General features: G+C 39.5%; 1 protein-coding gene across 2 annotated transcripts in view; it reads left to right on the top strand.

Annotated features, from left to right (window-relative positions):
• ltbp4 (latent transforming growth factor beta binding protein 4) overlaps positions 1–22,866 on the top strand; it is a 92,692-nt gene that overhangs the window by 27,943 nt on the left and 41,883 nt on the right. The window contains exons 5-9 of one of the 2 annotated variants that reach the window (XM_073850869.1): positions 8,016–8,084; positions 10,397–10,519; positions 15,370–15,534; positions 18,855–19,292; positions 19,374–19,481. In XM_073850869.1, coding sequence (XP_073706970.1) covers positions 8,016–8,084; positions 10,397–10,519; positions 15,370–15,534; positions 18,855–19,292; positions 19,374–19,481 — 903 coding nt within the window. The remainder of the gene's footprint in view (positions 1–8,015; positions 8,085–10,396; positions 10,520–15,369; positions 15,535–18,854; positions 19,293–19,373; positions 19,482–22,866) is intronic. The other variant, XM_073850870.1, reaches the window with a different exon arrangement.

Genomic DNA, 22,866 nt, shown 5'->3' with positions numbered 1-22,866 from the left:
CAGAAGTAACGACCCAGTGTTTACAAAGTGAACACGCAAGGAGGGTCAAACGCCCCTTTGCAAAAAAGGTAAAACAGCGAAGTAGGGCGAAGTTAGAGGAGAAAGTGGAGATGAGAGTTTTTCGACATACCCTAACTGTCTTGAACCAGAATACACAGAGTACACGCAGAGCTAGACAAGACGAGCATTTGAGGTTAAAAGGTATATAAATTGTACATTTTTTCGGAAATTAACCAATCTTTTCACTAGATAAGACCTCTTCTTCCTCGGCTGGGATCGTTTGGAGCCCTCTGACGCTGCATTTAAACTGCATTTTGGAAGTTCACACTCACGGACACCATAGAAGTCCACTATATGGAGAACATTCCTGAAGTTTTTTTTACCTCAAAAAACATAACTTCTTTACAATGAAGGAAGAAAGAAAGACATGAACATCTTGGATGACAAGGATGTTAGTAAATTACCTGTCAGTTTTTGTTCTGTAAATGAAAACACTCTAAAGTTTAACTAAACTATAAATTTACAACAAATCTCTTTATTTAATGGAGGACCATAAAGCGGTGTATGTTAAGTCATATACACACTGTAAAAAAATAAGTTGATTCAACTTAAAAAAGTAAGTGTTCATGCTGCCTTAACATTTTAAGTGTAATCAACATGAAATGTTAAGTTGTACTACATGAAAACGTGGATATTTGAGTTGAGTAAACTTAACATTTAAGGCAATATAAAAACAACTTTTTTTTTTACAGTGCAGTACATACAATGTACGGCATAAATGAGTACACCCCCTATGAATAAATATAAAATATGTATTTTCTTAACAATCACTAGTATAATTCAGCGCAAGATGGCAAAGTTGAAATGTATAAAACATATGCTTAATAAGAAATATGTGCTATTGACATTAGTAAAATAAGTAAATTAGCTGATATTTTTTTAAATGTTGAAATGCCCAGCAATACAGGAAATGAGGACAGGGTAGCATCTGCTGTTTCAAGTTTTTGTATTACATCACACAGTGGTGTGTGAATTCATGACTGCATTGAAAGCACAACTCCCTCTGACCTTCAGCACTCATACATCCCAATATAAGAGCTTTACTACCACTAAACTGAATTGTGGGAACCAGACACTTCTGACTGTACTCCTAGCAACACCATAACATTTTAGATGCTGTTAGATCCAAAATGATTGACTTGATCTTAAGAGTGCAGGACATGGATTCCCAGAAGTCTATATTTTGTAATATGGGCCTTGGAAAATTTTAAATGAGTTTGCTGTGCTTTGGTTACTGTAGGTAGTTTCAGTCTGGACAACAACCATACATGTCACTTCTGCAGGCTGCGTCTTACTCTGTGAGATAAACAGTCACTCGTTTCATAACTTTTTCTGGCTCTGAGATACTCGCTTTATATTTTTCCTGCTCTTTTTCTAGCCAAAAATCACTAAATTAAACCTTTAAGTGAAGGCCTGATTATTTCAGGGGCGTTGTGACAAGTCCATTGTTTTTGAATTCCTGTGTTACTTTTGCTATATTTTCATACACATTTTCAGACCCTCTGGGGTCTGAGGGGGTTTTGGAGCCCTGGAAAAGTTTTGATATGACATTTTTGTTTTTGTCAGTATCTTAAAAACATATTGACCAAAGTCTGGTTACAGTTTAATCAGCATAAACAGTGATACAATAATATGTGAGCAGCATGAATGTACGTTTGTGTTCTATTTCATAGGTTCACTCAACGCTGCGTAAGAGCTTACGCATTGGGAACACCCCCAGGTGTGACGATTGTCTGAAGCCCTATAGAATCACGCCAATTCATTGGCTGATGGCGCGAAGCTCCGCCTCATGTCCTACGTGACCAACCCAGATAGCGCGCGCGCCATCATATCCCTCAGATTTTCCTCTCTTCAGAAGCGTTCGCTTCTCTCGGTTTTTCTGAAAGCCCAATTTCGACGACTTTGTGGAATTTTAGCATTTCCACTTCAGCGACCGCATTAGTGGAATAATATTCTCCTAGCGGTGAGTGGAATGGATTTTCGTCATTGCCAACTGCCGCGCTCTCGCCTCATTTCGAGCGATGATCAACACGGTAAGTGCGTCAAATGCATGGGCTCATGCGCGCGACGCTATTTTTGGCAATTCTGTTTGCAAATGCTGTGAGAACTTTACTTTAAAAACCTTGCGCGCTCGACTCGCGGTTTTGATAATGAATCCGTCACTTCCTCCCGCCGTGCAGCTCCGGAGGCGTCCTCCCTTCGTGAAGCCGCGGCCTGGAATTCGGATGTTGAGCTCGAGGCTATGGAGAGTGAGCAGTTTTCACTTTCTCTTCCTCCATCGCCCGAGCGCCGTCACGCGGTTTCTCCTGTGGTATTTTCTCGCGGCTGTCTTGCGCCCAGCCCGGAGGCACTGAGGATTTCGGATCCGTGGCGCCCGACGCTCTCCCGCCTAGCGGCCAGGAGGCGCGGCCCTCCCCAGCCTATTCAGAGCTGGTTGACGTGTTGACACGGGCTACGGAGAAATTGAGCTTAGATTGGCCGGACGAGCCTCGTGAGTCCCAGTCATCTAAGCTTGATGAGCGTTTTCTTTGTAGCTCTGGGGCACGTCCAGTGAGACGAAAGCTGCCTTTTTTTCCTGACCTTCATCAGGAGATTTCCAGGTCATGGAAGCAGCCTTTCTTTTCCCATCTCACTAATGCAGCGGCCGCTGACTTCACCAACCTCGTAGGTTCTGTGGAGCAGGGTTATGCTGCAGTCCCTGCTGTTGAGGACACTTTGGCTGCGCATCTCTCGCCTAACTCCGCCCCCTCGTGGAAGTTCCGCCCTCTCCTTCCCTCTAAGCCGTGTAGGACCACTTCCGCTCTAATCGGTAAGTCCTACATGGCGGCGGGACAGGCAGGTGCAGCTCTTCACACCATGGCCATTCTTCAGGCCTACCAGGTGGAGGTTTTGAAGGAAATGGACGAAGGAGATGGTGTGACCCCCGAAGCAGTCAAAGAGCTTCGCAGAGCTACCGACCTAGCCCTTCGTGCTACTAAGCACACAGCTTGTGCAGTTGGACGCAACATGGCGGGCTTAGTGGCGGCTGAGCGCCACCTGTGGCTGAATCTCACGGAGATTAGGGAGAAAGAGAAGGCTTTCCTTCTCGATGCCCCTATCTCTAGCTCTTGCTTATTCGGCGACGCGGTTTCTACCGTCGTGGATAAGTTCAGGGCTGCTAAGACGCAGTCAGCTGCGTTTAAGCAGTTTATGCCACGGCGTATGCACGAGTCGGCTAGCGCTTCATCCTTCAGGGAACGTCCGGCCCCTGGAAGGAGCCAGTTGGTAGAGTTAGTGACACGGCGCATCCCCCACCGTACACGGTCTGGGGAGCCTGTGGTCGCTCTGTGACTCGCCAGCGCCCTCATAAGCGCACCCCCACCCCGTTTCAACAGGGTCCTTCTTACTGCAGTGAACAGCACAGACGAGGCTTCTGTCCTGCAACAGGAAGTTTCCTCCCTTCTGCTCAAAGGGGCGATAGAGGAGGTTCCCTCTTCAGATCTAAATCAAGGCTTTTTCAGCCGGTATTTTTTAGTCCCGAAAAGAGATGGAGGTCTGCGTCCCATTTTGGATCTACGCAGACTCAATTATTCTCTCTACAGAGGGAGGTTCAGGATGTTGACACTCAAGACCATTCTTTCCCAGGTCCAGGAAGGGGACTGGTTTGTCACTATAGACTTGAAGGATGCTTACTTCCACATTCAGGTTGTCCAGAGGCACAGGAAGTTCCTAAGGTTTGCCTTTGGGGGAAAGGCGTACCAATACAAAGTTCTTCCTTTCGGTCTAGCTCTGGCCCCAAGGACATTCACCAAGTGTATGGATGCCGCTCTGGCCCCGCTGAGGCTCCGGGGGATCCAAATTCTCAATTACTTGGACGACTGGCTCATTCTGGCCAGCTCCAGAGAGCAGGGGAGTTGTCACAGAGACCTTCTTCTTCTCTACCTTCATGCTCTAGGCCTCAGGTTGAATGGCAAGAAGAGTGTGCTTACTCCATCTCAACAGACCACGTTTTTGGGAGTGTGTCTGGACTCAACCACGATGCGGGCCCGTTTGGCTCCCACTCGAGTCGAAAGCATCAAATCGTGTACGGCCCGCTTCGGGCCAGGCCGTCACGTATCAGTGGGTCTATGTCGCAGAGTCTTAGGCCTATTAGCAGGGGCCTCCCCAGTCCTTCCCTTGGGGCTGCTCCACTTGAGGCCATTTCTATGGTGGATGAATCAATGGGGGTGCGCCTATCCTGGCGAGTTTCTGGCGCTTGTCTCCGCGCCCTCTCAGTGTGCCGAGACCCCGTCTTCCTCCAGACAGGAGTGAGAATGGGTGTAGTCTGCCGTCACCAGATGATCTCGACGGATGCCTCCCTTTCGGGTTGGGGCTTGGGGCTTGGGGTCTGTGGACGGGCAAGTTCCTCACTTGGCACATAAACAGTCTGGAACTCAGAGCAGTCTTTCTGGCTCTTGTTCACTTCCTTCCGTTCCTGTCGCACTCTCACGTCATCGTAAGGATGGACAATATGGCAGTGGTGTTGCACATCAACCGCCAGGGAGGCTCTCGGTCACGCAACCTGGACAGGCATGCGCGCCATCTCCTCCTTTGGGCTCAGAACAAATTTCCAGGGGTCCTGAACCTGGCGGCGGATTTTCTGTTGAGACAGAAAGTCAGGTCAGGGGAATGGATGCTGAACCGCCAGACAGTGGCTCAGATTTGGAAACGTTTCGGCACGGCAGAAGTGGACCTCTTTGCATCTCAGGAGTCGTCCCAATGCCCTCTTTGGTTCTCCCTTTCTCATCCTGCCCCCCTGGGGATCGATGCGCTGGCGCATCCCTGGCTGGACAGGAGGCTTTATGCCTTCCCTCCCGTCAAGCTCATTCCAGCAGTCTTAGGCAGGGTGAGGGCGTGCGGCGCACGCCTCCTTGTGGCCCCGTTCTGGCCATCCCAGACGTGGTTCTCGGAGTTGATCTCCCTCCTGGAGGGCGATCCGTGGAAGATTCCAATCAGGAAAGACCTGTTGAGTCAGCTCCATTGCAAAATTTGGCACCCTCGACCAGAGATCTGGAAGTTGTGGGTGTGGCCGATCAGGGGCTGCCAATAGACATCAGTAGCGCCAGGGCCAGTTTCTGCAAGAAAAGTTTTGGAGCAGCCGCTACCACCCTGAGAGTTTATGTTGCAGCTATTGCTGCTCGAAGGGATTCTGGCGATGTTCCGTTGGGTAGACACCGTTTGGTCTCCACCTTTATGCGTGGAGTTAAGCGCTTGAGGCCAGTTTGTCCTCCTAGTTTTCCTTCTTGGGACCTTTCTGTTGTCCTGAAGGGGCTAGTTGAGCCCCCTTTTGAACCTTTAGAGTCGGCTCCCGAGAGAATTCTGACATTAAAGGTCACTTTGCTATTGGCGTTGTCCTCTTTAAAGCGTCTCGGGGATTTTTCGTTCCCAATGCGTAAGCTCTTACGCAGCGTCTCGTTCCCTACTCAGAGAACATGGGTTGCATAAGTAACCCGAGACGTTTTTGAGAAAACAATGGTTATGTGCAAATTCACTGAAATAAGCCCATAAAACACATAAAGAATATGTGTGGCCCTGGACCACAAAACCAGTCATAAGGGTCAATAGAGATTAAATTGAGATTTATACACCATCAGAAAGTAAGTAAATAAGCTTTCCATTAATGTACATTATCTCACAAAAGTGAGTACACCCCTCACATTTCAGCAACCATTTTAGTATATCTTCTAAAGGGACAATACTATAGAAATGAAACTTAGATATATTTTAGAGTAGTCAATATGCAGCTTGTATAGCAGTATAAATTTACTGTCCTCTGAAAATACCTCAACATACAGCCAATATTGTCAAACTACCTGGCAACAAAAGTAAGTACACCCTAAGTGATAACAGCAGTATGTTGTTTAACCATGCAAAGCCACATTATATATTCCTATTCATCATGTTCATATTTTTGTCTGCCATACAAAGGTGGGTATATTGTATTAGAGCAGTTAAAATTAGGTGCTTTAAGTACAATTCTCTCATACTGACCACCGGATGTTCAACATGGCATCTCATGGCAAAGAACTCTCTGAGGATTTGAGAATAAGAATTGTCGCTCTCCGCAAAGATGGCCAAGTCTATTAGAGGTTCAGTTACACCCTGAAACCAAGTTACACTACAGTGGTCAGGGTCATACAGAGATTTTCCAAGAAGGGTTTCATTCGGAACAGGACTTGCAAGGGTCAATCAACGAAGTTGAGCACTCGTTCTGTGCATCAGGTGCAGATTCTGCCTTAAAAAAACAGATGCATGAGTGCTGCCAGCATTGCTTTAAAGGTTGCAGAAGTAGAAGGTCAGCTTGTCAGTACTCAGACCATACGCCGCACACTGCAACAAGTCAGTCTGCATAGGCGTCGTCCCAGAAGGAAGCCTCTTCTGAAGCTGGCTCACAGGAAAGCCCGCAAACAGTTTGCCGAAGACAACCTGTCCAAGAGCATGAATTACTGGAACCATGTCCTGTGGTCCGATGAGACTATAAGATAAACTTTTTGGAGGATTTTAAGGATCCCAGCAACAACCCGTGCAGCTCTGGTTAATTCCATACCCAGGATGATTAAGGCAGTGCCAGATAACAATGGTGCTAACACAATATATTGACACTTTGGACAAGTTCACTTAGGGTGTACTCACTTTTGTTGCCAGCTATTTTGACAATAATGGCTGTATGTTGAGTAATTTTCAGGGGACACTAAATCTATACTGCTATACAAGCTGCACATTGACTACTCTCAAATATATCCAAGTTTCATTTCTATAGTATTGTCCCTTGAGATGAGATACTAAAAGGGTTGCTGTGAGAGGTGTACTCACTTTTGTGACATACTGTTTGGTTTGTTAGGATGTACAACATTTGGCCAAGATCACCTTTAAAGCTGTCCAAATTAAGTTCTTAACAATGCATATTACTAATCAAAAATTAAGTTTTAATATATTTATGGTAGGAAATATTACTTAATATCCTAATGATTTTTTGCATAAAAGAAAAATGTATCATTTTGAGCCATACAATGTATTTTGGCTATTGCTACAAATATACCTGTTACTTAAAACTGGTTTTGTGGTCCAGGGTTACATTTGTTCACAAGACCTTTGAGAACTGGATGTGGTAGACTAAAGTTTTTGCTACAAAAAGATGTGAAAATCATCCTGTTCACTCACTCACAGAAAGCAATATATTAATATAACTTATGTAAGACATGATTTGTGTAAGAAAAAAAAAAAGGCTGTATGCGATGATTTAGTATTCCTTTTGTACCATTATCCTCTTTTGTTGCTAACAAAAAAACTATTCTCTCCCAAGTGGTTCCACTGTTGTCAGCACTAAGTCTGAGAATGATTCAACAGGATACATAACACTTGAATTACTCTAATTGCTTCAATTACTTAAATTGCTTCTCTTTAAAAGTGTTGGTTCAATATACTTACCTCTTGGTCAAAAAAATGCCTTAAACTTTTTTTTTGTTTTATTCAGTACGATTCAGGAGGGTGTACTTATTTTTGCAACAACGTTTTATCACTTCGATAAGAAAATATTATTTTCCTGAATGATATTGACTGGCTTTTTTGTTAATAGATTAAGACATCTCTAAAGAACCTTGTAAAGAGTAATTGCTGAATTTGTTAAGTTTTAAAGGTGGTGTACTCATTTATGCTGTACATTGTATCTGTACTGTATATGCATACGTATAAGCTACATATTCTCACACGTAAGAACAAAACCAGGGTGTGGCATAATGAAATACCGTTTCAGGATGTTTTGTGTTATTGTGTTTGTTTCAGCCTCCAGTCTTGCTGATGAATCACTTGTTAATTGTTTGCATGCTTTTCCTCTGCCTCAGTATGATTTTCCTTTTGCACGCATTATTTAACTAGCTGCAGTTTGACAGATGTGCTCATACGTTCTGCTTGAGATCAATGTGCTCTTATCTCAACAGGAAACACTGTTAATGGACAGGGAAGCTGCCCGAAAGGCTTCGAGAGGGTCAACAGGACGCAGTGTGTGGGTAAGATTCCTCGACCTGTCCTCCTGTGCTAGAATGATCCTAGCGTTCACCAAAATGCATTTTAGGAACATGCAAACAAACACTTCATTCTTTCTTCCTTCATCCAGAGGTCAGCCAAATACATCAGTCACTAAAGATGAATTGATGGTTGTTCTACATGGCTAGTTTTGTGTAAATACTGAAACTGAAGCAGATGCTTTTCTCAGTCTCACTCATTGTGCAGTTCATGCCGCTTTAAGCTGTGGAGTTGGATTTATAAGTAGACATTTAATTGGTTGTTTTAACCAAAATTAGTACATTGCAAAAAATGCTTTTCTTACTTAGATTTTTTGTCTTGTTTCCAGCCAAAATGTAAAAAAATTCTTAAATCAAGAAGGATTTTCTAAACAAGTAAAAACTTTTTTTTTGTTTTCAGAAAAAAACAAGTCAAAATTAGGTGAGTTTTTGCTTAGAACAAGCTAAAAATATATATTTCAAACAGAGTAGAATTGACTTCATTGCTATGCACTCCGAAGCCCATGTAAATACCCCATCCGAATTTTTTTTTACCTTAGTCAAACATTTATGGAGATATTAGAGTTTTTCGAATTGCTTGTTACAGGAGTGAATGGTACATGTGATGTATCTCGTAAATTGCACCACTAAACGTGCAAGTAATCTTACCAAACTTGTACAGTAGTGTAAATAGGTTATGTACTCACAAAACGCTGCATCAGAACATTTGTAAGTCCACCATGAGTGTTTTAAAAACACGTTTTAGCTGATCCCTACTAGTCTCAAAAACTACAAATGGCGACACGTCGACGTCACTTCCCTGGTTTGAAAAAAGCACGTAAAAGTCCTCCTACAAGTTGACATGCACACAGATGTAGTAGGAGGACTTTTACGTGCTTTTTTCAAACCAGGGAAGTGACGTCGACTTGTAGTTTCTGAGACTAGTAGTTCTCGGGTAAAACGTGTTTTTAAAACACTCATGGTGGACTTACAAATGTTCTGATGCAGCGTTTTGTGAGTACATAACCTATTTACACTACTGTACAAGTTTGGTAAGATTACTTGCACGTTTAGTGGTGCAATTTACGGGATACATTACATGTACCATTCACTCCTGTAACAAGCAATTCGAAAAACTCTAATATCTCCATAAATGTTCGACTAAGGTAAAAAAAAACTTCGGATGGGGTATTTAGATGGGCTTCGGAGTGCATAGCAATGAAGTCAATTCTACTCCGAACCATCCCTTTAATTTTGAGTAGTAGGACAATAATTTTTATTAGTCTAGAAAATCCTTCTTGATTTAAGAATTTTTAGATATTTTGGCTGGAAACAAGACAACAAATCTAAGTAAGGAAAGCATTTTTTGCAGTGTAACAAAGCACTTGAGAAAAGGATGAGACTATGAACCACAAAACCAGTCTTAAGTGGCAATAGCCAAGAATATATTGTATGGGTCAAAATTCTTTAATGCCAAAAATCATTAGGATATTTTGTACATTTTCTACTGTAAATATGTAAAAACTTAATTTTTGATTAGTTATATGCATTGCTAATAACTTCATTTGGACAACTTTAAAAGCGATTTTCTCAATATTTCGATTTTTTTTTTTTTGCATCCTCAGATTCCATATATTAAAATTGTTGTATCTCCCTTATGACTGGTTTTGTGGTCCAGGGTCACATTTTGTCCATTGCAGATCCAAATCCAAAAATGGAAATTGACTATATTTACTTTCACAATGCATGTATTATAATTTTTTGGATAGCCGTTGACTCCAAATTTTCTCACATGGTAGTAATTATGAGGGAATGAACCTTTTTAAATTTTGTCAATATCTGTGAAATCCAGAGACAACCTTCCTCCCTGGAGGAGAATCGCTGGCATTGTTTTCTAATCTTTATCCTGACTGTAACGTCAGAGCAGATGGTTTGATAAACACGCTGTAAAATCAATTTATCAAGACAGAGCTGGAGGTGGTTACAGGGTCAAGTAATGACAACTCCAGATTTGTTACATATCTCTCTCTCTCTTTTCTGCTCTGCTACATTTCTTCTCCTGTTTCCTCAAAGCACAGATTCATTCTGTTATTATGTAACATTAATGGTTCCTGTATTTGCTACATTTGAGGTAGTAACAAAGTACAGTTTACCACAATGCAAGGTATCCTTGTTTTTTCACTGTTAACATGCAAATACACTCTTCAAAATAAAAGTCCTCTATTGGCATCGATGGTTTTATGGAGAACTTTTCACTCAAAACACAGTTCAGTTCAACACGTCAGGTTATGACAGTCATGTTTCCTCCTCTGGTGTAGATATTAACGAGTGTTTGCAGCCGGGTTTCTGTGAAAACGGGAACTGTGTTAACACCCGAGGGAGCTACAGTTGTGTCTGCAAAGAGGGCTACTTGTTGGACGCCTCTCATGGGATCTGCATCTGTAAGTACGGGGCCGTCGGACACCACAGCGACACCTGAGAGGAGATCGGCGGCGGGAATATGGCAGGACAGCCAAACCACACTGCTACAGCCTTCAGTCATACACAGAAATACAGGAACAATCTTAAAGGAATAGTTTTCCCAAAAATGGAAATTTGCCAAAAAATGTACTCATTCTAAGACCATCCAAAATGCAGATGAATTTCTTTATCTCAACAGATTTAAAGAAATGTAGCGTCACATCATCTGCTGACCAATGGATCCTCTGTAGTGAATGGGTGCCATCAGAATGAGAGTCCAAACAGCTAATAAAAACATCACAATAATCCACTCCACTTTAGTCCATCAATTAATGTCTTGTGAAGCCAAAAGTTGCATGTTTGTAAAAAACAAATCCATTATTAAGTTGTTTTTTAACTTCAAATCATTGCAAACCATGGCTAAAATTCGAGTCCATAATTCATAATATTACATAATATTACATAAAAAGTTGAAATGAAAAAGATGAAGCAACGTTTACAAACCAAAACAGTCCACAGCAGTTCTAAAGAAATATGTTGGAGGATTTTGATGTGAGAGGACAATAGGATATTTTTATAGATTATGGCATTATTGATGGATTTGTTTTTTTTTTTTACAAACATACAGCTTTTGGCTTCACTGGAGTGGTGTGGATTACTTGTGGATAGCTTTAATGTTTTTAATCAGCTGTTTGGACTCTGACGGCACCCATTCACCTCAGAGGATCTGTTGGTGAGCAAGTGATGTAATGCTACATTTCTCCAAATCTGTTCCTCTGAAGAAGCAAACTCATCTACAGTTGAGGTCAAAAGTTTACACCCCCTCCCCCTTTTGGAATCTGCAAAATGTTAATTTAGCCAAATAAGAGGGATCATACAAAACGCATGTAATTGTTTATTTAGTACTGACCTGAACATGAATATGAATAAGATAGTTCACATAAGATGTTTACAGTCCACAAGAGAAAATAATAGTTGAATTTATAAAAAGAACCCAGTTGAAAAGTTTACATCCCCATGATTCTTAATACTGTTGTTCCCTGAATGATCCACAGCTGTGTTTTTGTTTTGTGATAGTTGTGCATGAGTCGCTTGTTTGTCCTGAACAGTTAAACTGCCTGTTGTTCTTCAGAAAAATCTTTCTGATCCCACAAATTCTTTGGTTTTACAGCATTTTTTTTTTGTATTTGAACCCTTTCCAAAATGACTGTATCATTTTGAGACCCATCTTTTCACACTAAGAACAACAGAGGGAAACTAATACAGAAGGTTCAAACACTCACTGATGCTCCAGATTAAAAAACAAAACAAAAAAAACATGCATTCCCTGCTGAAAAAAAAACCCCCAGCTAAAACCAGCCTAGGCCAAAATCCCATTTAAAACCAGCCTACTGACCAACTAAAACCAGCCAACCAGCCTAGGCTGGTTTTAGCTGTTTTTTCAGCAGGGTTAAGAGCTGGGGGTGCATTAAGAGTCAGTAAGCATTTGAACCTTCTGTAATAGTTGCATATGAGTCCCTCAGTTGTCCTCAGTGTGAAAAGATGAATCTCAAAATCATACAGTCATTGTTGGAAAAGGTTCAAATACACAAAAATGCTGAAAAACCAAAGAATTTGTGAGACCTGAAGGACTTTTCTGAAGAACAGTAGGCAGTTTAACTGTTCAGGAAAATAAATAAAAAAACCACAGCTGTGGATCATTCAGGTAACAACTCAGTATTCATGAATCAAGGGGATGTAAACCTTTGAATGGGGTAATTTTTTTATAAATTCAACTATTATTTTTGCTTGTGGACTATAAGTAAACACCTTTTTTGGGAAATATCTTATTCAGGTCAGTACTAAATAAACAATAACATGCATTTTGGTAAAATAATGAACATTCTGATAGGAGGGTGTAAACTTTTGACCTTAACTGTACATCTTGGATGGTCTGAAGGCCATTTTCAATACATTTTTGGGTGAGCTATTCCTTAAATTCAGGTCAATATGTACTCTACCGAAGTAAACGCAAATGAGTGAAGGTTTTGGCTGTGTGGCATTGTGCTTCCGTCTATTCCAGCAGGCATTTTCGTGCTCTGCTTGAGAGATGCCTGTTCGGCGGAGCTATACTTTTGCCCTTTGAACTGACTCGATGCATATGCATCCTTACATCGAGGCCTATCCTGACTGATCGTTCAGTGTTTTCTGGTGTTTTCCCCGTCGATTGGGAGCTGCCTCTTTCTGCCTGAGTTTTTGCATCTGGGAAAATTCTGTGACTCTATTTTAATCAGATTTTCTTCTTGTCTGAATCTTGTCAAGCCTTCATGTGACTCTGAGCATGTTCATGTGTGTCAGTCAGGTAAGTGTACGTATGTCTGCCATGCCAGGGGCCTCATTTATAAAACTTTCTTACGCACTGATTTGATCTTGGAGTGTTCGTACGATCAAATCCACGTCAAAGTACAGATTTATAAAAACCGTCTTTGACGTGGAAAAGTACTTATCTCCACGTCAGATTCCAGCTTGGCGTACGACCGTTTCCTTGTGGTAATGCCTGGTATTGCAGATAGATCAGCCTCACTATAATATGATTTCTTGCGCTCCTTTTTACTTGCCATTGTCACAGAGTTTTTGCTTTAGGAATGAGCTCATTTTATATGTTAATTAATTAAGCAGGGGCGTTTCGACGGCGGAACATTCAGCTGCACACAATTCCACGATCATTTGTGATTTATAACCGAATGACTGGCGTTCGCATGGATTTCGTGGTACGTTCGTTTCTCTGAATCGCTCTTACGATCAAATCAGAAAAGTTCTTAGATAAAATCAAGGATGGTTTCTACGCAAGTCTTTATAAATGAGGCCTCTGGTCCTATAAATGTGTGATTGTGTGCATATTCCTGCAGTGATTTGGGCTGATCTGTATGTCATTTCCAATGGCTCTGTGGCTGATTATTGTATGCCTGGCTCTACTTTAAACATTGTTTGTGCTGCTAAACCAATCAAAGCGCCAAAAGTGTAAAGAATGATGTCAATGTGTAATGAGTAGCAGAAATATTTATTCCTTTAGGGTTGTGTTTTAAGTTAGATTTGTAGCAACTCCCATGACAAATGCAATCAACTTTAAGGAATAGTTCACAAAAATGTAGTTTATTTACATTGTTCCACACCCGTATGGCTTTCTTCTGTGGAACACAAAAGAAAAAAAGTTTTTGCATAATGTCTAAGCTGCTCTTTTACATACATTGATTCACCCTCACCAATTTTCTAAAAGGACAAACAAACAACAAAAAAAACCATTAAAAGTTGTGCACTATATTCTAAGCCATACAATAACTCTACAATATTTTTATTTATTTGCTTGTTTGTTTAAAAACATAATTTCAGTTAAACTGCCTGCTGTTCTTCAGAAAAATCCTTCAGGTCCCACAAATTCTTTGGTTGTCCAGCATTTTTGTGTATTTTAACCCATTCCAACAATGACTGTATCATTTTGAGATCCATCTTTTCACACTGAGTACAACTGAGGATTATTACAGAAGGTACAAACACTCACTGATGCATCAGATAAAAAAAATAAATAAATACATTAAGAACCTTCTGTAATAGTTGCATATGAGTTCCTCAGTTGTCCTCAGTGTGAAAATTGAATATCACAATCATACAGTCATTGTTGGAAAGGTTTCAAATACACAAAAATGCTGAAAAACATTTGTTTAAAAACAAAATTTCAGCCAACCATGCCTTAATATTGATGTTTTCTTTAAACAAAGCTAAAATGACCCTTGTGGAAAAAGAAATGTGGTTCATTTTACTGAATGTGCACTTGTAGTTTACTTAAAATCTTATATTTAAAAAAAAAAAAGAAAATATAATATTAATAATGGAATAAAATACCACATAAGACAGATTAATGGCCGTTTCTTAACACACGTAAATGCACTTTTAAGTGTAAAAATTTCTAATTAAATGTTTTACTGTACACTACATTATAAATCATTATCTTTTAAAAATCTTTTTTGTATTTAAGTCTTTAAATAGGTCCAAAAAAGAACACTTCAGTTCAACTACACTTGGAAAATATATATTTTTAACAAATAAAAATAAAATAAAAATATTTTAAGAGAACATATCTTACATTATGTGATTTTTTTTTTAATTTTAAATATATATTTAGAAATGCAATGTAATTTACAATTAAATTAAAATTAAATTAAAATATACTCTATACACACACACACACACACACACACACACACACACACACACACACACACACACACATAAATTTGCATTTAATATAATTTTCATTTTATTGTAAATAGCATGCAATTAAGTGTCTGTAAACATTACATTTTGTTCACACTTAAGTTTATTCTTTTAAAATATTTTAGTTTTCTTTAATAAGTACTTTAAATTGCAAATATGCTAAAGTATACTTCTCCATAATAAGTGTGCTAAAGTATAAATAGTGTACTTTTTTTCACAAAGGTATGTTTTAGGCTTAATTTAAATTTAGAATATGACTTGTATAGACAAATTTTATTGAGACCTTTATGGTCACTGTATGATTTTATTTTATGGATCAGCAAGATCATTCCTCTAAACTCCTGCTTTTGTATTCCACTAAAGAAAAAAGGTCATAAAGTTTTAAATGACAAATGGCAGAGTAAATGATCACATAATTATTATTATTTTTTTTGTGAACTATCCCTTTAAAGACTTTAAATCACTTCAAGAAGCAGTATAAAAAATGCTTTTATATTTGCATGTATGATCTGTTGCATGTTGAGATTCATATCCTTACCTGTTTCCCTACGTAGTAACCCTGATGTTTCCCCCCTCATAGCGCAAAAGGTGATCTCGGAGGAGAAGGACCAGTGTTTCCGTATCCTGAACCAGGGCTCCTGTTCTCTGCCCATCCTGAGGAACATCACCAAACAGATCTGCTGCTGCAGTCGAGTGGGTAAAGCCTGGGGAAAGAAGTGTGAGTTATGCCCGTACTTCGGCTCAGGTAAGACACTCTTCAGATATTCAAAGAATGCTCTTCTCCTTGCAAACAGCTACATTGGAATGAACTTCGGAGAAAGAGTAGGAAGAAGGATGATGACAGCACTGAGAACTTTAGAGTGTGTTAGTACAGAATATTGAATCAACATGATTTGGTTTTTACACAAAGAGTCCAACTGTTCCTCAAGGACTCCGTCCCACCCACACCACCAGCAATATTTCTCAGAAAATGTCTGGAGGAATATCAAAGGAGTTGGAATTTACTGTGTAATTTGTCTGTCTTCGTTTAAATACCGCAAGTGGAGGTTCCAGCGCTGTCCTGCGTGACCCTCAAAGTTTCTGGCTTGATTAAGAAACGAAAAATGCGACTGGACATTTAAATGGTTGGATTTACTTTTCATTTTTTTGATCTCACACAAAGCTATTGCACACTTGTGAAAACGAAGTGTGCTTTATCATATTGAACGTACACTTGTGTATATTTAACACACTTAAGCACACTTTAAAAAACAGTCAAATTAAACATTTTACTCTAAAATACATTTTAAAGCATTGTCAAATTTAAAATACATGTTTATGGCGATGTTTCTGTAACTTTGATATTGCATACACTTGCAGTCGAAATTATTCAAACTTCCAGAGACTTTACCAATACAAGCTTTTCTGAAGATCCAGGACTTTATAAAATTTGCATCTACAACAGTTTACTGGCATATTAAAAGTAATAATGTCAATATAATGTCATTTTTTAAAGTTTTTTTCAGGACTTTTTAATAACACAGCTATGTCATAATTATTCAACCCCTGCTCAACATTGTTGTTTGAATACACTTATTTTTTATGGTAGGGAACAAATTTGTCTTAAAACACAATTAAGCCTTTAGAAACTCAAAAAAGAGAGAAAGAAGAAAGAAGAGGTCAACAGAGGTCTTACAAAAGCTATATTCCTTAGTTGAAAAATGTGTTGTACCAGAAAACCTTTGAAGGTGTTGAACAAATAAAGCACTATATCATAAAATGTTTGATCAGAGCAACAGACAAAGGCTTTCAAGATGACCCGATTTCAATGCAGTCTATAAGAAGAACACTAGACAAGTATGGCCTTCATGTTGAGGCATCTTGCCGAATACCACTCTTGACCAAGAAGAGCAAAAAGGCCGACTTGAACATGCTAAAATTCATTTGGATAGACCTGTGGAGTTGTGGAAGAATGTTTTATGGAATGATGTGACCAAACTGGAACTTTTTGGACACATGGATCAAAGGTATATCTGGTGCAAAAAAGGCAAAGCTCATAAGCAGTCGAACACCATCTCCATCGTCAAACATGGAGGTGGGCCAGTCCTGTTATGGGGTTGTTTTATTGTAGCAGGAAGTGGAAAACATAACCTTATGAAGGATATCATGGATTCTTTGAAGTATTAGGCCATTTTGGCAAGAATTGTGATGCCTTTGATGCAAATACTGAAGCTAATGATCAATGGACTTTCCTGCAGGACAATCATCCCAAAGTAAACATCCAAATCTACTTATGCTTTGGTTCAGGAATCAGTCATAGAATGTTCTTGAGTCTCCAGATTTAATTCCCATAGTTGAAATTGAAGAAAGCATTGGCAGTGTGAAAACCAAAGATTATCAGTGACCTGAAAGCTTTTTCAGGCGAGGAATGGGCCAAGATTGCAGTAGAGAGGTGACAGGAGCTTCTAAGCACTTCCAAGCAGTGTTTATTGGTGGTTTTGAAGAATAAAAGATTCTGCACCAGATTTGACTTTTGGGGGTTGAATACATTTGAACACGTTTAAAACCAATTAGATTTTTTTTTGTCATTAATCATCAACTTACGTTTTCAGAATTACTCAAATGTGTATTAATGAACTTTCTCCAATAGTGTGCTGATGACTTTGTTGAATTATTTTCGCAAAATTTTGTTCTCTGCAGCAAAATGTCTTGCAGGTCAAGGGGGTTAAATAATTTCGATTGCAACTGTATATTACCACTCATTTCGCAGCAGTTTCAAAGTGAAATGTCCAGTCAACGGCAGTGTTGTTTTCGTCAATGATGACGATGACGAAATCATTTCGTTGACGCCACTTTTTTTCATGACGATAACGAGACGATGACGAGATAAAAATGGCTCGTTAATGACTAAAACATGACGAGACGTGTGTGAGTTTTCGTTGACGAGATGAGAATAGACGAAAATGTTAGTGGGTGGTCCGTCAGACATTTAAAATGCATGACATTTCTGCTTATTGTGCATGCCAATTAAAACTTAAAAAGTATCTGACGCTATGGCAAGCCGTTTTAGCACTAAACACTCTTTGCTATACTAGTATGGCAAGCCGTTTTAGCATTCCATCCTTGTTTGTCTTTTATGTTCTAAACCATTCCTTCATTATTGTAATTATTGGTGAAAATAGTCGATCCGGAAGCTCACATTGTGTTGAACTATAGATCTGCTATTTTCAGAACTTATAAGTGACACTACCCAACAGCAAAATACTTACTGACCTACATTAATTTGTTAAAAGACTACTTTTTCCCCTTTTTTTAACTAAAACTAGACTAAAACCTTTTTGACTTTTCGTCGACTAAAATTGGACTAAAACTATCACATATAGAAGTGACTAAAATTTGACTAAAACTAAGAAGCATTTTAGTCCAAAAGACTAAGACTAAGACTAAATCTAAGATGATGGTCAAAAACAACACTGGTCAGCGGTGCCAAAACACACGTTCAATACGTGACCATTGCATGTTTTTATTACACTGGTACAGGCACGCATTGCTGCGTTTTTATTACGTTCAGGTACGTATTGCAGCATTTTCATTGTATTGCCTCAGGTTTGTATTGCGGGGATTCAGAATTCAAATGTCCAGAGAGTGTCGCTAAGGTTAATTGTGTTGTAAAATTACCCCCCCCCCCCCACACACACACACCAAACTAAAACCTAAACATACCGGATAGTGTTAAAGAATGCAAAAGTGATACACTGCAAAAAATGCTTGTCTTACTAAGATTTTTTTGTCTTGTTTCCAGCCAAAATATCAAAAAATTCTTAAATCAAGAAGGATTCTCTAGACGAGTAAAAAATACTTTCTTGTTTTCAGAAAAAAAAAAAAAAAAAGTCAAAATTAAGTCAGTTTTTGCCTAAAACAAGTAAAAAAATCTGCCAATGGGGTAAGCCAGAAACAAAAAACAAGATTATTTTTCTTACCCCACTGGCATTTAATTTGGACTGATTTTGACTCATTTAGAAAATCCTTCTTGATTTAAGAATTTGGAGTTTTACCAGTTTTTAGCATCTAACTTTGTGTCCACAGCTGCCTTCAAAGAGATCTGTCCTGCAGGCCCGGGTTATCATTATTCGGCTTCGGCTGTCAAGTTTAACCAGAGACTAGCTGAGATGCTTGACACCGGTGGGCCGCCCTTGATCTCCGAAAATGGACGCACATCCACCCACGACATTGGATCCCAATCCAACAGCTCCAGGACGCACTCAACAACCCGAATCCAACAAGTGCCACATTCACCAACGAACACACAGACCATCAGAGTTCAGCAGAGTTCTACAAGACCGCAGCAACCTGACACAGGGTCACAGACCGGTTCGGTTATCTTTATAACTCAACCAAAACCAAACCTGTCAACAGGCGGTGGCGGAGGCTCGCAAACCACAAGCACCAGACCTCAGCAGCCTTCCAGCGTCCGTCCTGGGAACGGGGCCACCGCGGCCAGCCAGCCGACCAGAGTGAACACGCGTGAGCCACAGCGTTTCATATTAAAGCTTTTATTAAAACTCACTTGTGTAGATTTGTTTAATTCAATCTAATTGTTTACAGCTGTTGTACAGACGCAAACCAGCCGGCCTTCGGTTAACAGACAACCAGTATCTCCCGTCAGACCTCTGCCTGTACCGGCTACGGCCCGACCACTTCCAACTAGACAAGGTATGTTATCATAAAGGCTTTTGGAAAGCCTTTATTTATTGCAGAAGTGATATACTTAAATGTGAACTGAATGTAATGTTTTCAGTCGCTTAGCTGCATGTTTACAGATAAATAAAAATGATTTATAGTTTAACTTTACATTTTACCCAGAGAAGCAGTTGTGATAGGACCTATTTCATACAGTGCCATTTTTTTTTAACGTTTTGTTATGTTACTGCTTTAAATTACTTTTTTATCACATCAATGTACACTCTATACGCCATAATGTCAAAGCAAAAGCAGAATTGTCACAACTTAAATTTATTAAAAATTAAAAACCTGAAATAAGTACATTGCATAAGTATCCATACTCTTAACTCAGTACTTAGCTGAAGCACCTTTACAGTCTCAAGTTTTTTGGGTATGATGGAACAAGATTTGTACATCAACATTTGGCAATGATCTGCCATTCTTCTCCTGACCTCTTCACCTCTTAAGCTCTGTCAGGTTGGATGGGGGCGGATGCACATTTTCAGGTTTCTCCAGAAATGTTTGATTGGGTTCAAGCCCAGGCTCTGGCTGGGACACTCAAGGACATTCACATAGTTGTCTATAAGCCACTCTTACTCTGTGTTTAGGATATTTTTTTTCTGTTGTAAGGTGAACCTTCTGCCCAGTCTGGGGTTCTGAATGCTCTGGACTGGATTTTCATTAATGTTATCTCTATATTTTGCTGTGCTGAGCTTTCCTTCTACTCTGATGAGTCCCTCAGTCCCTGCAGCTGAAAAAATAGCCCCACAGCATGAGGCTGCTACTAGCACACTTTACTTTTGGGATGGTACTCTGCAGGTGCCTGGTTTCTTTCAAACATGATGCTTGGAATTGAGGTTCATCAGACCAGAGAATCTTGTTTTTCACAGTCTGAGGGTCCTTTAGGTGCTTTTTTGCAAACTGCATATTATCTCCACATGTAATCATAGAGCTACTAGAGTCACCATCAGGTTCTTGATCACCAGTGTAACCAAAGCCTTTCTCCATCAATTGCTCAGTTTGACCAGGAGGCCAGATCTAGAAAGAGTCCTGGTTGTTGCAAACTTCTTTCAATTAAGACTACATGCTTATGTGAACCTTCAGTGCAGCAGACTTTTTTTCTGAACTCTTTTCCACCCTGCTGGTCTTAGCTGGTTTGAGCTGAAAGTAGCTGGTTTAAGCTGGTCTCCCAGCCTGGCCAGGCTGGTCAGGCTGGTTTTAGCTGGTTGTCTCCCAGCCTGATCAGCTAAGACCAGCCTGGCCAGGCCAAAACCCCTCTAAAACCAGCTTGATGACCAGCTATGGCCAGCTAAAACCAGGTTGGTTGACCAGCTAAAACCAGCCAACCAGCCTAGGCTGGTTTTAGCTGTTTTTTTCAGCAGGGCAGATCTGTTCTTTGATGCAATCCTGTCTCTGAGCTCTACAGTGAGTTCTTTTGACCTCAGGACAAGAAAAAAGTTGTTTAAAGCAGTTTAACATAAGGCAGCAATGTAACAAAATGTGTAAAAAATGAAGGGCTATGAATACTTTCGCAAGGCACTGTATCAGTAGTTTGTACATCTTTTAAAACTGTATAAGTTGAAAAAAACACACCAGTGGACTCTTCACTACAGTCACTACAAATTTTAGTCATTATTATGTCAATATGTTCTTTATTGTAATCTCAGAAATATAGTTTTGGGTTAGATAAAAGCGAGGATATTCTCAGGATGTTGGTCTTACAACAAAAGATTCAATTAGACCAGAACTAAAACAAGACAATTTTGACTGTCGTTACAGTGACTTCATAATCACAAAGACTGGCTTATCCAAACTATGAGCATGCCCAGAAAATCCATCAGCCTGCTCATATAAATGACTGACTTCTTAGTTTTCCAGAGCTGAAGTGATGCCAAATTCATATCAACCTTGAAAATGCAGAGCTGGATACAGAACTGCAATTTTCTCATCATTTGTCTTTAGTTTGATTGTTAGATGTATTTGGCTTGGAGAGGAATGAATAAATGTCAGTCATTTTACGAACACAGCGTAGTTCTGAGACTGAGTTGGGCTAATCTGATTAGCAAACCACAAATTGACCTAATACTGAATCATTTTACAAATGAAAAAGTATTTTAAAAGCCTATTATATAACATAATAAAATATAATAACATATAATACATTTTATCATGAAGTCATTAACAAATATTAGATAATTTAATAATACTTAAAATAATCATGACAATAAATATAAAATTTATAAACTGTAAGGTTTAGTTTTTTTTTTTTTCTATTTTTAATAGTTTGTAAAACCTACTTTTTCAAACTCGTCCAAGACAGTTTGTCTGATTTTCACCAAAATTGGCTCAGATGATCTTCAGACCATGCTGGCACAAAGTTACGGAATTCTTAAATAACGCACAAAGGAATTCTACAAAAGGCACGCAAAAATGGATGTGAGGCTATATCTCTGCAACGGTTTGGCGTATTGAGACCAAACTTGGTGTGTGTTATAACAAGCAAGACTTGAGGCTACCTGCACAGTTTCAGCACAGTGCCACCTAGTGGTAAGGAGATACAAAAAATTGCTATTTTAGCTTATAATGTCTGAAAAAAAAATGGTCAAAACTGGTCTCTTTAGATTCAGTGCATCATGCAGAGTCCTCATTTTTTGGACTCTTGAATCCTTGCCAAGTCCAGCGATACCAAACATGCCAGGTTTTGTCTTATGGTTTGTGCAATGTTGCATTTTAGCTCTTAAAAAAACATTTGCCAATATCTAAGAAACTGTTACTCCTATTGACACGAAACCACCGTAGGAAATTCGCAAACATAGCGTGCCAGCTATATGCTAATGTCCAATTGCTAAAATTTTGATATTAAGTGGCAAAAAAATGCAATAAAAGCATAAACCAGCAAAGGACCAGCAAATGGCCAGCATAAATCAGCAAATGACCAGCATAAACCAGCTAAAACCAGCATCCCAGCACCAAAACATACCCAACCAGCATATGCTGTTTTTTTCAGCAGGGAGGCTGGGACACTACCTAAAACCAGCTACTTAAAGCTTAAACCAGCTATGACCAGCCAACCAGCCTAGGCTGGTTTTAGCTGTTTTTTTTCAGCAGGGTTCTAATATAGAAAAATGTCTATAATTCCAAAACAAATATAGATATTTTCACACACATATGAATAAATAAATATAAATTTGACACACATATGTATGGGCACACTCTAAGAACACATAAAACATTTGGTGGGATTGTGTCTCTTTTGGTGGCTCTATAATTGAACAAAACATGAAATTGCCATTGACTACTACTCTAATGACTAATACTAGAGTATTATGATATAAAATGCTGCATTTTTACCAATGCATTGGTGTACCATTACAAA

Source organism: Garra rufa, chromosome 11 (assembly GCF_049309525.1).
Source record: "Garra rufa chromosome 11, GarRuf1.0, whole genome shotgun sequence".
Lineage (NCBI taxonomy): Eukaryota > Metazoa > Chordata > Actinopteri > Cypriniformes > Cyprinidae > Garra > Garra rufa.
Note: the sequence above shows the minus strand (reverse complement) of the source record. Positions and strands in the feature narration are given on the sequence as shown.